Source organism: Plecotus auritus (assembly GCF_963455305.1).
Source record: "Plecotus auritus genome assembly, chromosome: 6".
NCBI lineage: Eukaryota > Metazoa > Chordata > Mammalia > Chiroptera > Vespertilionidae > Plecotus > Plecotus auritus.
In genome coordinates, this window is record NC_137773.1 from 132,188,655 (window position 1) to 132,205,187 (window position 16,533).

Consider the following 16,533-nt stretch of genomic DNA (forward strand, 5'->3'; position numbering starts at 1 on the left):
AGATTTGTCTACTGCCATGCCCAACACATTCAATATTGCAGCCACACTGAACTTATCATTCTCAAAACAAGCCATGTATTTCTACAACCCATACCTTTGTGTTTCCTAGTCCCTCTACTACAGTGGTTCTCAACCTTTCTAACATCGCGACCCTTTAATACAGTTCCTCATGTTGTGGTGACCCCCAACCATAAAATTATTTTCGTTGCTACGTCATAACTGTAATTTTGCTACTGTTATGAATCATAATGTAAATATCTGTGTTTTCTGATGGTCTTAGGTTCTACAGCAGTGGTTCTCAACCTGTGGGTCATGACATTAGAAAGGTTGAGAATCGCTAGCAGAGTTGCCTTGGTGAAGCCTTTCTGACACCCTCCTCTGAGCTTTCACAACACCTTGCTCATTCCCTATGAAACAGTATTGTAATTATCTGTTTACCTATATCCTTCTCTAGACTTTCTCAAGTGAAGTGACATCTTATTCATATCAGTATTCCCCAGTATCTAGTTTAACACCTAGTGTTAATTAGCTCCTATAAGTATTTAGTGACTAAAGTAAATGTGGCACAGCTATATTCAGAAATGGTTAAGATATAGAGTAATATGCATTTTACAGGCATTAATATTCTGATAGCTAATGAAAGTAAACATAAGCTTGACTTCAATACCTTTCAGATCTCTTTCTTTAAACTGGGTAATGGGGAACATCATGGCATCAGCAAGCTGCGTTGAAAGTACCGCATGACAAGAGCTAAGCTAGTAAAAGAAAAACCAAAAAGGCCAAGTAACAGAAACATTTAACCAGTGTTGTGTAAATTAAACAAAATCTAGTAAAAGAACTTGATAATAAGAGAACACAAAATTATGTAATAAAATATACAGTCAAAAAATTACATTTAAAACTCTTAGAAGAAAACATAGGATAACCTTGGATTTGGCAATGATTTCTTAGATATGAAACCAAAAGCATAAGCAACAAAAAATATATATAAATTAAACTTCATCACAATTAAAATTTTTGTATACCAAAGGATACTATCAAGAAAGTAAAAAAGTGCCCAGCCAGTGTGGCTCCGTGGCTGAGGTCACGGTTTGATTCCCAGTCAGGGCACATGCCCGGTTTGCGGGCTCCATCCCCAGGGTGGGGCATGCAGGAGGCAGCCCATCCATGATTCTCTCTCATCATGATGTTTCTCTCTCCCTCTCCCTTCCTCTCTGAAATCAGTAAAAATATATTTTAAAAAAAGAAAAAAAATAGACAATCCACAGAATGGGAGAAAATATTTGCCAATGATGTATCTGATAAGGAACTTGAATAAAAAACCCTTAAACTAAGTAATAAAAGAAACAACCCAATTAAGAAAAGGGGGAAGATCTGAACAGACACTTCATCAAAGATTTACAATGGCCAATTGGCACGTGAAAAGATGCTCAATATCTTCAGCCATCAGGAAAATGCACGTCAAAACTATGCTGAGACTCCACACCACTTCAATGGCTACAGTAAAACATAAATAAAAATAACACATTCTCATGTGTTGGTGAGAATGTGAAAAAACTGGAACCCTCCTACATTACTGGTGGGAATGTAATATTGTGTAGAAACTGTGGAAATCTGTTTGGTGGTTCCTCAAAAAGTTAAACACAAAATTACCATATGACCCAGCAATCCCACACCAGGTATATACCCAAAAGAATTGAAAACTGGTGTTCAAAAATACCAAAAAACAAAAAACTTGTACATGAATGCTCATAGCAATAGTATTTGCATTAGCCAAAAGGTGGAATACAACCCAAATGTCCATCAGCTGATAAATGGATAAATAAAATGTGGTATATTCATACAAGATTTTATTTAGCAAAAAAAAAAAAAAAAAAGGAATGCAACCCTAGCCAGTTTGGCTCAGTGGATAAAGTGTCCGCCTATGGACTAAAGGGTCCCAGGTTCAATCTGGCTAAGGGCACATGCCCAGGTTGTGGGCTTGATCTCCCCCATTAGGGGACATGCAGGAGGCATCCAATCAATGATTCTCTCTCATCATTGATGTTTCTCTCTCTCTCCCTTCCTCTCTGAAATCAATTTTTTAAAAAAGGAATGCAATCTGATACATGCTACAACATGGATGAACCTTAAAAACGTTTTGCTAAGTGAAAGACAACACAAATTATATTGAGTCCATTTATATGAAATATTTAAAATAGGTAAATCCAAACAAACAGAAAGCAGATTTATGACTGCCGGGAGCTGAGGGAGTGAGGAATACGAAGTGACTGCTTAATGGGCACAGGGTCTCCTTTGGCCTAATGATAAAAGTGTTCTAGAATATCAGTGCTAATGGTTGCACAACACTGTGAATGTACTAAAAGTCACCAGTAGTAAATTTTATGTATATTTTCCCACAATAAAAAAATTCCATTTCCTATAAATATTTCTTTATATTGATCTGCTAGGACAATATTTTGCTATAATGGATTATTAAAATATTTCAAAAAATTATTTTCTAGTTAAGAGACTAGAAAAGACAGGGCTAATGGTGCATGTGAAAAGAAGAGTTTTCACTGCACTAGTAGAGAACAGTTATGGGCTCTCCAAACATCTCTTACCATCTTTCTTCCTCCTAACTTCCAGTCTTTTTTTAGTTATTTCTTCTGAGACTAGTTTGAGAAATTAAGGGTTGATATTGGCTATTTAGAATGGAAGATAAAATGTTGCCTGATGGCAAAAAAAAAAGAAAAACCATAAAGAGCCTCTTTTCTCCCGGTGTTCATCAGATAAGACAATGAAACACTGAATGTTAATTACATGGACTGGGAGAACATATCTATATGTTTATTCCTTGAAAACAATTGTTTTAATCAAGCAAAGAAAGTACTGTTTTTACAAGACAGCCACCAAGAAATAAGGTCCTTTTTAAATAGTAATCTTTTTTTAATAGAGACTTACTCATATAATAATAATAACAGTTCCAAATAAAAGCTAAACAACTTGAATAACTTAATTATAAGACCATTTATTCCATAAATAAATACTTACCTCATCTATAACTTTTGAAAACTGTTGCAAAGTAGAACTCATCACTTCATCATCACCACCCAATGGAAAACGCTAAAAGGTGAGAAACAGAGATGTGGTAAAGGACCAGTGCTGTATGTCTTTTGTGAATGACATTGTAATTTAGATTTTTAAATAACTTCAGAAAACTTCCAAACTTTGAATAAGTTCCAAAAGTATCATTTTAATAAACTAGTATAGTTATAGTAAACATTAATTATAATGCTGCTAAGCAACCAATTAACATGGTATATGGGAATGCACCATACTTGGGAGTTCAAAGATTTGGTGTTTAGCTCTAATTCCTCCAATAACCACCTGTGTAACTTAAGCAAGGTTCAGTAAAAAGAAGAGAGGTCAATCAGATAACCTCTGTAGCTAACATTAAATCATTAAAATTAGATATAAGTGCTATAAAGGAATTTCAATGGCATATCAAAATTAACTTCTGTGAATTCTAAAAAGTTTATGATTCTTGATGAGAAATTCTACATAACTATATAGATACGGTATCACTGCATATTTTAAACGATGCGCTTAAAACTTTCATATACAGTACCTGTTTTTCATATTCTTTTAAAAGTTTTGAAGTCAGGTGTGTTGCTGCACTTAATTCATTCTATAAAAAAGATTAATTCAAATTAATGTGACATTACTGTTAAGAAAAACTTTTAGTTGAAGATACCTACACCATTTTTATTTATCACTTAACATAAAATATCGTACACGTTCTCTAAACCCCTCACTAAATCACTGGAAAGAGAACTACCATTAAAGTACTAAAAGGAAACTCAAACCATAAAATATACACCAGCAGTGTTCCTGGTGCATGTTTGTTTTTAACTAATAAAAACTAGGCATTAAATTAAATATTGTTAAAGCTTTAAAGTTAGGAGTAAACTGTATATATCTTAGCAAAATCTTGAGAGATTCTACACTGAAAACTGATCATCCCTTTCTCTAGATACTGGTATTAGTCCATAATAAGCATTTAATAACATACAACCAAAATGTGGTCAACCTAGTCATAAAATACAGCAACAGAAATACTTTTTTAATTTAAACGTTTTTTTTCCAGTGATGAATATGACAAAAATAACATTTCCTTTACATATCAATCTGTCTTCTAATTTGAGAGACCAACTAGAAGAATATAAAATAACAACTATCACAACTTTTAAGTACATAATGAAAATGTGAGTCCAGAAAGAAGAGAAAATTAGAAAGGGGAAAAATGAGTACACTTAATTAATCCCAAAGAAAGTTTATTATAGAACCCAGGTTGTTGTTAAGGCTTATAGTTAAATTTCATAAACAAAGCCTCAAATCTTATTCCTATTCAACAAAAGAATCTAGTCATTTCTATTTTCTTAAATTCATCTCCTATGCCCCAGAGCTACATCTAATTTTTATTACCTTCTATTAACAAAACAGAGGCAAAATACTTTCAAATCCTTTGTTTAAAAAGGGAAGTATTCCATAAGATTAAAAGCATGATTAGGGAAAATATGGGTGACAATATTGGGTTTTCAGTCAAATCTTAGGCAAATGTCACTATTAGTAAGTTTCAATAAGCTCTTACTGGGTTTGGGGAGGCGGGACAGAAGCTTCAATCTTCATAACTTTTATAGTACCACAAACTATGCATTAGTAATTGAAATGTGAGTTCTGTAATACAAAATAATGTTCATTCATCCATTCAACAAGTATTCATTACTATGAGCCCAGGTCAGCACTATGCACCAGTAAACAAGACAGACACTCTCTGTGCTTACAGATTCATTTTTTAAAAGCATGGAGTCAGCCTTTAGCTTTGTTACCTGTGCATCATAAATCCGATGCATAGCTTGATACAATTGGTTCATATAGTTGGAAATAGCTGTAGCATCTTCTTCAAATACACCCAGTAAAGACCTTGTCTATATAAAATAAAAGCAATAAGTTTATGTTAACTATTACATTAATCAGAAGGAAATTTTTTAAGGAAGGAAAAAATCCTAGAACATCAGAGCTCTAATTATTCTGATTATTAATCTATTTTTTCTCTTTTGATAGTAATGCCAAGATTTCAGGATTCTTTGTTCTCAGTTTCACTTCATTAAAACAAAGGGTTTTTCCAAATACATCACACAAACTTAGAAGGAACAACAAAGATATATTTTTATGAAGTAAAAAGTCTGCAATTAAACTTAAGAACAAATCAAAAGAAACATTCAAGGCTAATTTAATAATATTCCATGTATAAATACTTTAAATGTCTTATTTCAAGATAACTTAGTATGATTATTTCTTTTTCTCGGTGGTATCTTCTAGGAGTGCCAAACCCCTCCCCCCCATCCTAATCCAAAAATAATACCGTAGTGCCCCTTTCCAGCATTGCCTATAAAACATTAACTATGTTTTTTTGAGTGCAAAATTTGGGGTTATTCTTTTTCTTCTTCTTTATACATTTCTATAGTGTTAGGCTTTTTTTTTTTTTTCCCAATGAGTCGGTAAAATTTTTCATTTTAAGGGGAAAAATTGTAAGTAAATTTAAGACTGTCAATAAAAAGGATTTCAGAGGCAAGGAAACTCAGCATATCAAGGCAAAGTATGCTAAGCTTTTTATATCTCAAAGGCAGGGAAGAATTAAAATACCAAAAACTATTGCCATAACTGCAGCTTAAAATCTAAAAGATGACCTTGTATTTTACTCTACAAATAATGCTTCAACCTTAAAAGCTGGTTTTTAAAAATCAACTTAGTCTTAGCTTCCTATTTTCAGAAGAGAAAGCTAAGTGAATACAGTTTTTGGAAAAAAGCACAAAATCATAACACCAATATACAAAGTCCACATTCTCAGTCCTCTACTTCCCATGTCCCAGAGATTTAGATCTGACAGAATTTATTTTTTAGCTCTAGTACCTCAACTCCTACCTCTCAAAGTGCTATTTTAAGATGTAAAAAGAGCCTTAACCAGTTTGGCTCAGTGGATAGAGCATCGGCCCACGGACTGAAGAGTCCCAGATTCCCAGATTCCGGTCAAGGGCATGTATCTTGGTGCGGGCACATCCCCAGTAGGGGGTGTGCAAGAGGCATCTGATCAATGTTTCTATCTCATTGATGTTTCTAACTCTCTATCCCTCTCTCTTCCACTATGTAAAAAACACAATAAGCCCTAACCGGTTTGGCTCAGTGGATAGAGCGTGACTGAAGGGTCCCGGGTTCGATTCCGGTCAAGGGCATGTACCTGGGTTGCAGGCACATCCCCAGTAGGTGGCGTTCAGGAGGCAGCTGATCGATGTCTCTCTCTCATCGATGTTTTTAACTTTCTATCCCTCTCTCTTCCTCTCTGTAAAAAATCAATGAAATATATTTTTAAAAAAACACAATAAAATTTATTTACAAAAATATAAAAAGAAAAGCATCAAAAAATCTTGTTTGGCTATGCCATTTTTAAAAAAATGTATTTTTTTATTGATTTCAGAGAAGAAGGGAAAGAAAGAGAGAGAAACATCAACAATGAGAGAGAATCATTGATTGGCTACCTCCTGCAGATCCCCTACTTGGGGATCAAGCCCGAAACCCCAGGCATGTGCCCAGACCAGTAACTGAACCTCCTGGTTTATAGGTCAACGCTCAACATCTGAGCCAGGCCCTGGCTATGCCATTTTTAAGAAAAATCTGTCACTTAGTTGTTTTTTCCTCCAAAAATTATCATCCTAATTCAAGGAATACATTTATGTAAAAACCTGTAGTGGAACTAAATTTAAAAGATCATCTTGGCCCTAGCTGGTTTGGCTCAGTGGATTGAGCGTCGGCCTGCAGACTGAAGGGTCCCGGGTTCGATTCTGGTTAAGGGGACATGTCTGGTTGTGGGCTCGATACCCAGTGCGGGGGGGCATGCAGGAGGTGGCCGATCAATGATTATCTCTCATCATTGATGTTTTTATTTCTCTCCCTCTCCCTTCCTTTCTGAAGTCAATAAAAATATTTTTTTAATTTTTTAAATATATTTTATTGATTTTTTACAGAGAGGAAGAGAGAGGGATAGAGAGTTAGAAACATCGATGAGAGAGAAACATCGATCAGCTGCCTACCTCCTGCACACCTCCTACTGGGGACGTGCCCGCAACCAAGGTACATGCCCTTGACCGGATTCGAACCTGGGATCTTTCAGTCCGCAGGCCGACGCTCTATCCACTGAGCCAAACCAGTTAGGGCTTAAAAATTTTTTTTAATTAAATCTCAATCATAGTGAACTTTCTCACTTAAAAAAATCATCTTGCCCTTAAAAAAAATCAACTCTAAATCTAAATCTAAAAAATAAAAGCATTTTTTAAAAAAGGGTCCTCTTGCCCTGGCCAGGTGGCTCAGTTGGTTGGAACAGTCCCATACACCAAAAGGTTTCGGGTTGGATTCCCAGTTAGAGCACATACCTAGGTTGCGGTTCTATCCCAGGCTGGGGTGCATATGGGAGGCAACCCATTGATGTTTCTCTCTCGAATTGGTTTCTCTCTCTCTAAAATCAATAATAATGAAAAAAGATGCCATTAGGTAAGGATTTAAAAAAAAAAAAAAAAGATCATCTTAGCCCAAACAGGGTTGAAATAAGTACCCTAATTAAAACTAAAATATCAAGTTTAACACTGTATGATTGTTTAAAATTAGCAATTTATAAAAATATAATCAATACCATTTCACTGAGTCTCTGATGGCATCCACTGTGAGCTGCACCATTTTTATATACTACTAAAACAAACAAAACAATGCTGGCAATTAAGTTATAATTTAAGGTTTTTTTATGTCTTGAAATTTTTAATTTAAATGTTATGGAAACACACCTTTAGATAGAATTTAACATATAATGCCCATATAAACATAAAAAGGAAAACAAACACAAGCAGCATAAATTTAATATACTAGTAATCCTAAAATTTCTTCACAGAGTTCAACTCTTGTGAGTCACTTTTTGACACAGAGTTATCAATATCCATGTTTTCTCATCCAATATTATTCTGTACAAATATTTCTTAAACACGCTCCACTTTTGTCCCCAATACATATTTTCTTACAAACCATTTAATCAGATACCATTCAGCAAGTTTTTTCTTTTTATTGAATTTAGAGTGAGAGAGGGAGAGGGAGAGAGAAAAACATCATGATCAGTTGCCTCCCTCAACCTGGGATGGAAACCTCAACCTGGGTATGTACCCAGACCAGAATTGAGCCCACCACCTTTTGGTGCAAGGGACGACACTCCAACTGAGCCACACCGGCCAGGGCCCATAGAGCAGGTTTTAACAGTGGCACTTGCTTCATCTCATCAGGTATCAAAGGAATATATTCAAACAACAAACACGAATGGTAATGCTTCAAGTCGTTAAACCGATTTGTTGGTTGAATATTTTAGAGGTTGCAGTTGGTTGGTCATGCCACTAGGAGAAACAGACAGGTGTGCTCATTTGCAGGCAATTAGAAGTAAAACATCATCAGCTGTAAGAGGCATCTTGCTAACAGAGATGTGAAAATGTGAAAACAAATATGTGCTATAATATAGGAGTATTTCATATTATGCGAAAGCAGTGGTAGGCAAACCGCGGCTCTAACGCCACTTCTTCAAAATAGACTCGCCCAGGCCGAAAACCGACTTCTGCACATGGGCCACGAAGTTTCAATAGCACTGTACGCGCGCCCCACACGTAGTATTTTGTGGAAGAGCCACACTCAAGGGGCCAAAGAGCCGCATGTGGCTCGCGAGCCGTGGTTTGCTGACCACTGTACAAAAGAAAAAAGCCTCAATTTTTTTTAAATTTTAAAAATGATTAGGATCAAATGATCTAATAATAACTTATATCAGGAGCTTTAAAAGTTTCCATAATCTTTGTTACTTCACTACTTGGACTCCATCCTAAATAAATAACCCAAATGAGAGCAAAAATGTATGCCCAAGCATGAATCTCAGCCCAATATATAAAAGCAAAATTTGGGGAGAAAAGTCTAAAAGTCCAGTAAGACAACTATTAAGCCAGCTAAGGAAACGTGCAGCCTTTAAATTCCTTTATTCAGAATGTAATAATATGTGAAGATGCTTAAACTATGTTAAATTAAAACCAAATAAAAATTGTATACACAACATAATCTCAATTACATTAAATGTATAAGAGAGAAAAAATTAGAAAGAAGGAAGTAAACTATTAACAGGGTTTGCGGCTGGGTACATGGCATGTAACTGCTTTTTTTTTTCTGTACTTCCAATTTTTCTGAAGTAAATATTATTTTTATAACCAGGTACAAAAATAAAACAGCTATCTATAAACAGCTGTGATTCAGAGAAGTTGAGTAACTTGCCCTAAACCAGAAGGGACTAAGTGGCAGTGAAGATTAAAACCTTTATATCCTAATCCCAGATCCAGGACTTTCCATTCTGCCACAGGTTCTCCCTAAGAATCACTTACAAGTGTCCTCCCTTTCCAAATCCCAGTTGTCCCCAACTAATTTTCCCAAATAAATGTTACTTAGTTCAAAGTTATTACTTCTAGAAGTTGAAATATCAATGTGGCTATTTCATTAAAAATTACTGTAAAACTGACACTAATGTGGCACATTCTTGTAAAAAAGAAAAAAACTAATGCTCAAGTTGTAAACTAATCGTGTGAAAAGTTCAAGAAATAAGTCAAGAGATTATATCCTCTTCACAAGTCATGGCCAGGGCACTGTACAACCTATTTTGACCTGTGTATTTAGTCTTTATGGGCTGTAAAAGCCAGGCCAGGTAAAAGAAGGGTACAGCAACCTGTTGAGTCTTAGATAATAAAAAAGCAAAAGGACAAAGTGCACCTAACCAATACACCTCACATAATTTTTGAAAAGTGTATGAAACAGATATAGTTTATAACTTTACACTACAGAAATAATTTGAACTGGCTATTCTAGCAGTTAAGCCAAGATGTGGGTTTCTCTTTGTGTCAGTATTGGCTGATAAGAGTACATTACCAGCAGGCAACTGGCCAGTGAAGATAACTTTCAGCATGAAAAATCAAATCAATTCCACAATCAGTGCCCAATTTCAACTTGGCAATTAAAGCTGGCACAAGCCGGGTAGCTCAGTTGGTTGGAGTGTCCTCCTGACACGCCCAAAGTTTCGGGTTCCATCCCCAGTCAGGGCACATACAAGAATCAACCAATGAGTGCATGAATAAGTGGAACAACAAATCCACATTTCTCTCTCTCCCCCTTCCTCCCTCTCTCTCTCTCTCTCAAATAAATAAATAAATATTTTAATTTTAAAATAATCCACGGCAGACGTGCCGCCCAAGAAAGGGGCATATTAAACTGCCGAGACACATGAAATACATGGAACTGTAGTTCAAATGAACATTTCAAGAATATTGTCTTCATTCTAAGTGGGGACCAACCATCAACGTGGTCTTAAATAATTTAAATTATTGTGTAAGGCTTAAGGATGAAATTTCTCTATGCAAGTTACAGCCCCCACCAACGTGTTTTTAATATAGCTGATTTCATTCTTCAGTACTAAAAACATAACAAATGGTTGTTTTCCTAGATTGTCTTCAGCTAAAGCACTCGCAACAGCATTCCCAACGCGCAAAACACAGAACACAGGGCTTTTATTTTGATGAGTTTTTCAGGGCCAAGTCTGCAAGGAGCGGCACAGGAGTCGTGGAGCCTCGAAGGCGCCGTCCATCACACGCTGTGCACAGCTCGAGTGACAGCGGCTACAGTCGCGGCCACGACACTGGGCACACAAGGCGGGGAGGCTCCAGGACCAAGTCGGGCTTCTCTACAGGGGCAAGTGAACAGCCTTTCAGCATCTCCCGGAGAAAAACTATTCATCTCTTTCCCCAGCTTGCTCAGAAATCATCTGAGTCTACGGGGTTCTTTCTCCGGGATTTCCACGGAGGAGGTTTTCGGGGAGAAAATTCCAGGATCAGGATTTACCACCGCATATCACGGCGATAAAAACGCACCTTTCGTCTATAGAACGAAGCCCTGCGAACGTACGTGACCGCCGGGCCGCGGAGGTGCCAGACCCCGCGCGCGACTCTCGGCCTAGCGGCGCAGGCCCACGCGGGCTGCAGGCGGGCGGCCCGGCCTTGATGGCTTTGGGTGCGGCACGCCAAGGGCGGGGGCACGGGGCGGCGGCGCCCACCTGGACTGGGGCGGGCACCTGCGGCCGCAGCGACGTCAGGTTTGGGATCGGCCCACGCGGCTCCTTCCCTCGCCTCCCGCCGCCGCCCGTGCCTCACCTGCGGGCTGTCCTCCAGAGTCTCCTCGATCGGCAGCTTGTCGATCCCCGGCATCGTGGCGGAGGGAGGTCAACGGCAGGTGACGCAGCGGCCGCCCACAGTTCCCACGCCGACCCACCCACAGCAGCTGACCCCGACCCACCCTCTCTCGCAGTCTTTGCAGCCGTCCCTCCCGCGCCGCCCTCGCCAGGCGGTCAGGCGGGAAATCCCGCCCCTTCGGTATCCATGCCCCGCCTCCCGGCGCGCTCATTGGCTCACGACGACGCCTGTCAGCACGGCAGGCTGGCCGGGAGGTTTCTTTGCCTCCCCGAGCTCGGCAGCGAGAGTGGGCCCCGCTGGCGGCGCGCCCAGCTTCCGCGGACACCTACCGTGCGCGCTCGCGCTTGGATGTAACTCGTAGGGCGCCTTCTCCCATCACTGCGCGCGTCTCGAGAACCAGAGGCTCGAATGAGGACCACACCGGGGAATTTGGGGCGGCTTTAGTTGTCCCTCAACATTTTTCGTCAGAGACCATGCAAGAGGCCCTGCTGCTGTTGCCTTTCTTTAGTTTCTCAAACTGAACCTTCCTACCCCTCCCCGAAGCGTCCAGTCTCCCCGCTCCAGCACAACCGTGCTGGCCACCAGAGGTCTGTGGGATCCGAAGTCGTGTCATTAATTGGGCTTTCCCGGCTAATTCGTGGACAGTAGGTTCTACATTATTTTTCTGGACATTTGGATATCAGTTTATTCAGCTTAAAACACGTGCCTTTGTCGCCAAATCATCAATTCTTACCTGGTCTTGAAGGACTGACAAGCCACAATTTAGACTTCCATATTTCTTTAAAATCACAAAGAAAACACCTTTTAAAAATCAGAATACCCTAGTCAGTTATGTTGGTTACTGATCAGCACTTGCGTTTGGTGAAAGTTTTGGAAGAAGCTTGAAGTAGCTTCTTGGGCCTGGTTTTAAGTAGAGAAGAGCGAAGCGCTGCTCCTAGGACTTGATCTGGACTAGAAGGCCTATCTCCTATCCACCTCACAGCCCCCTTACCAGCCTCACGCCGCCTTGTTTAGTTCTCTGTAGAGTTAGGAGCTTTCCTCACAGATGAAATGGCAAATCACAGTGTCTCCTACACATCTAGCCATTCACCCCACCAATCCATCCCATTTTCATTCAAGAAATGCTGAGTATAAAGATTATTCGTTGCCTAGTTCCACTCATACATTGGAACAAATCCAGATACAGCGACAGGAATGGAAGTTACTTTTCAACTGATGCTAGATTTTCCCACGATCTCTTGAGGATAAAATCAGACTTTAAATGTTTTCCCATGTAGACTTGCAGTAGTTTCACCGAAGTATCCTTCATGTTATAAACTTTAACTAAAAGCTCTCCCCTTAGGTTGTTTTTTATCAACTAGTCACCCTCTAGAAGAGATCTTTAGTTTTTGAAAGGTGTTTGGAGTCGGTTCTTACCTAGTGTTGCTGGTTCCCAGCTGCTTAGATGTACCCACAGCATCTCCAGGTCTCAGCCACCAGTCTGTCCTCCCTGATTTCTTTTCACTCTGGCAGCACAGCGGCATGCAACCTGGCTCTACCGGAGGAAGACTTGCAAGGTACGTGACCTTCTTGGTACAACTGTGATTTCGATTATAAGTGAAGGAAAAGAAAGGTAGCAGCAATTGACAAGAATCAAAAGTAAGTGACAAGTGAAAATGAAGTGTAAGAAAGAAGAGTAATTCTAGGGTGTTACTGAAGAGATTTGGCCAGTTGGCCAAACCCAATAATTTCAGAGAAAAATTCTATTAGGTATCTGAATGATCTGGGTGGAGTATTCTCATCAAGTTAAATGGTTTCCTCCTTTGTGTGTTATATGCATCTAAACTGTATTTTTGTAATGGATTCTCAGGAGGCTACAATATTATCAAGGAGGGACAAGGAATTCTTACCAGGCTCTGCTGATTAAAAAAACAAAAACAAAAAACAAGTTGACATTCAATTGAATGGAGAGGCAGTTTAGTCAAATCATAAAACTAAAAAGAATCTTAACAGGCCTTCTGTTTGGATCCTATATCTTTAGGCTACTACTCTGCTCATCCAAAAAGGTTATTGTATTTTCTATTTTAAAACATCTCCACAACTGCAGAATTATAGCCTCCTCTGACAACCAATTTAAGTTTAATCAATTAGATTCTGTACAGTTGACCAAACTCAGTTCCTTTTACACAGGAAATGAGGCTTGTTCAGAGAGAATGCCCCAGGGGTTACGGAAGACTGATGTGTGGGGAGCATAGTAAAAACTTTGACCAGCTGGTTAATTTTATGGAAGGCAAGGCAGGATTAAACAACATTCACCACACAATTCTTTGAGACGTTTCATACATGTAATTTACAATAAAAAGACATACAATCCTGTAAATAGATTTGTTAATTGTTAGTCTCTTAAAATTATATTTGATCTTATAATTAGGTGTTTACATGATACTCCTTGAAGTTCTGGTCTGTGGTCTGTAATAGGAAAGAATCTAACAACACAAATGATTCTGATACTTTAATTTTCAAAATTATCCCCCTAGGTCATACAAGTCATCTGGGGAAGGTTGTTAGAATACATATTTCTTAGCACAGCTGGAAGATTCTGATGCCAGAGGTCAGAAATGGGGTGGGAGTTACCCCACATGAGTCAAAGCAAATGATCCTCAAAGCACATATTGAAAAACTCCATCCAAAATGGAGAATAACCATTTTCCGTTCCAGAGTAGCCTTGTATTTCAGAAAATTTAAAGAGTCAAGTAAACATTTAAGAAAAGAGTCCTAGATTCCATCTGAGAATAGGGACAGGGGCACCATTTCCAGAATCACTGGGAGAGTAGGGGAAGCCTCATTTTCACAAATATCCCCTGAAAGACCCAATAAATCTGAAGTTCTGAGGAATTCATACTCTTTTTAAAAGTATAATGTATAATGTATAATGCAAATAATTCTGGATGTTACCTAGTAAATCACTTGTTAATGGACTCACTTTAACAGATAATTGTTTTCTTAAATTTTTTTTATAATTCTTTATTGTTGAAAGTATTACATATGTTCCCTTTTTCCCCCCATTGACTCCTCCAGCCTGCCCGCCAGCTCCCCTTGGCCCCAGGCCTTCAGCACCCTATTGTCTGTGTCCATGTGTCATGCATATATGCATACAAGTCTTTGCTTGATTACCTGCCCTCTCTCCCCCTTCCCCCCACTTCCCTATTAGATTCCGCACTCTATTCCATGCTTCCACGTCTCTGGGTCTGTTCCGTTCATCAGTTTATTTTGTTACTTAGATTCCACATATGAGTGCAATCATGTGATACTTGTCTTTCTCTGACTGACTTATTTTACTTAGCATGATCCCCTCCATGCTGTCTCAAAGGGAAGAGATTCTTCTTTTTTACTGCTGCATAGCATTCCATGGTATAAATGTACACAGCTTTTTTTATCCCCTCATCTCCTGACGGGCACTTGGGCTGTTTCCAGATCTTAGCTATTGTAAATTGTGCTGCTATGAACATAAGGGTGCATACATTCTTTCTGATTGGTACTTCGGGTTTCTTAGGATATATTCCTAGAAGTGGGATTTTTTATTGCTTTTAGAGAAAGAGGAACAGGAGAGGAAGGGAGAGAGAGAAACATTGATTTGCAGTCCCACTTATTCATGCATTCGTTGGTTGATTATTGTATGTTCCCTGACTAGGGATCTAACCCACAACCTTGGCATATCAGGACAGTGCTCTAACTAACAGAGATACCTGGCTGGGGCTCAGTTTTCTTAACATACAGCTAAAATGAACCAAGAAATTAGCATATCAATTGGTAATTTGGGAAATTGAGTCATTTCTATTCACCTTAAAAACATTAGAACCAGTGGTCAAGTGGGGAAAGCTATGGGCAATCTGAGGGTAGACTCAAAAGTTCTGAGGAGTGGATTTCAAAAAGAGATGGATGAGCAGCGACAACCAACAGATTCTTCACTGTGCCACTGCAAACCATCCTCCACCTTTGACCTTGATGTTGATACTGCCTTTGCTCTTTGCCAAGCATCCTTAAATTCTGTAGCTTCTACTTTCTTGGCTGTACAAAGAAGAAAACTTTATTCCTAGAATAATTGTATATGCTTCTGTTTAATTCCTTTTTGGAAGAAGAGGACATTACTAAATTTATTTCTTTGGCCAGGCCAAGAACTTTGAATCAAACCAGAGTCCTTCTCAATTCTGTGGGGAGATGGATAAAAGCCTAGACCAGCCTAGCTATCTTTGATTCCTGGCTGTACTCTTTAGCAGTTTTGTGACTTTGTGTCTCCATTCCGTCATCTGAAAAATGGGACCTAATATAGAGAACCTACATTAGAAGGTTGTGAAGATGATTAATGAGTTTTCAAAATAGTGCTAAGTACAATAAGCATTCGATAAAAATTAGCTTAATTTCATTATTTAATCTTAACTATTTTAATGCTTTTAAGGCAGCTTCATTTTCTTAATTTTTCCCTTTTTTCATATCTAAAGAAACCAATATTTCCTGTTAGAAGATTGTGCTCATTCTTTTAGAGAATCCTGAAACTATTTTAAACATTACCATTACCTTTGCTAGTGTTTTGTCACTTTGACTAAGGGGGTTTTATAGCCAAAACAACAATTTAAAAATTAATAAATATGTATTTTGATATTCTTGAGAACAATTGTAGGTACCAAAACAACAAAGGCTGTTATCCTGTTTTGGGGTTTTGGCAATGGGGAGGAGTAGATGCCCTAAGTTTAAAAGACATAAGACTTAATGATACTCCTACCCCCACTAGAATTCTGGGGCAGGTTAGAAAAGAGGTGGCCCTTAGAGAAGTCAGTGTGGAACTAAGGGCCACCTCTTTTCTAACCTTGTAATTTTTACAGAACCACAGAGGGCAGTAAAAAAACAAACAAAACAAACAACAACAAAAAACAATAGTGAGAATTTGAGTAAACCATGGCTAGTGCAAATAAATATCAGGGTTAATCAGCACATCCTTCCAAAAGCACTAGGTGGTGCTGTAAATTTAGTTTTGAGATTCAAAGTACTACCTCAGGAAATGGTTGTCTTTATTCCACAACTATTTACCATGTAATGAACAAAATATTAAAAATCTGTTCTTGTGAGGATGGTGAGAAGAAAGAAAAATGATAAAAAATAAACATAGTAAGTCATTAGAAGTATAGTATTTTAGAAAGTGGTACACGCTATAGAAAAT

The 16,533-nt window shown here is 38.4% G+C and overlaps 2 protein-coding genes across 4 annotated transcripts in view; one reads left to right on the top strand and one right to left on the bottom strand.

Moving 5' to 3' along the window:
- The window catches only part of APPL1 (adaptor protein, phosphotyrosine interacting with PH domain and leucine zipper 1), a 31,762-nt gene extending 20,237 nt beyond the window's left edge, over positions 1-11,525 (bottom strand). For all 3 annotated transcript variants that reach the window (XM_080671798.1, XM_080671799.1, XM_080671797.1), the window contains exons 1-5: positions 11,301-11,525; positions 4,872-4,970; positions 3,611-3,670; positions 3,034-3,105; positions 668-755 (exon numbers count right to left, since the gene is read on the bottom strand). In XM_080671798.1, the coding sequence (XP_080527924.1) occupies positions 668-755; positions 3,034-3,105; positions 3,611-3,670; positions 4,872-4,970; positions 11,301-11,354 (373 nt within the window). In that variant the 5' untranslated portion in view covers positions 11,355-11,525. The remainder of the gene's footprint in view (positions 1-667; positions 756-3,033; positions 3,106-3,610; positions 3,671-4,871; positions 4,971-11,300) is intronic.
- The window catches only part of DNASE1L3 (deoxyribonuclease 1L3), a 969,732-nt gene that overhangs the window by 841,949 nt on the left and 111,250 nt on the right, over positions 1-16,533 (top strand). The window lies entirely within an intron of this gene.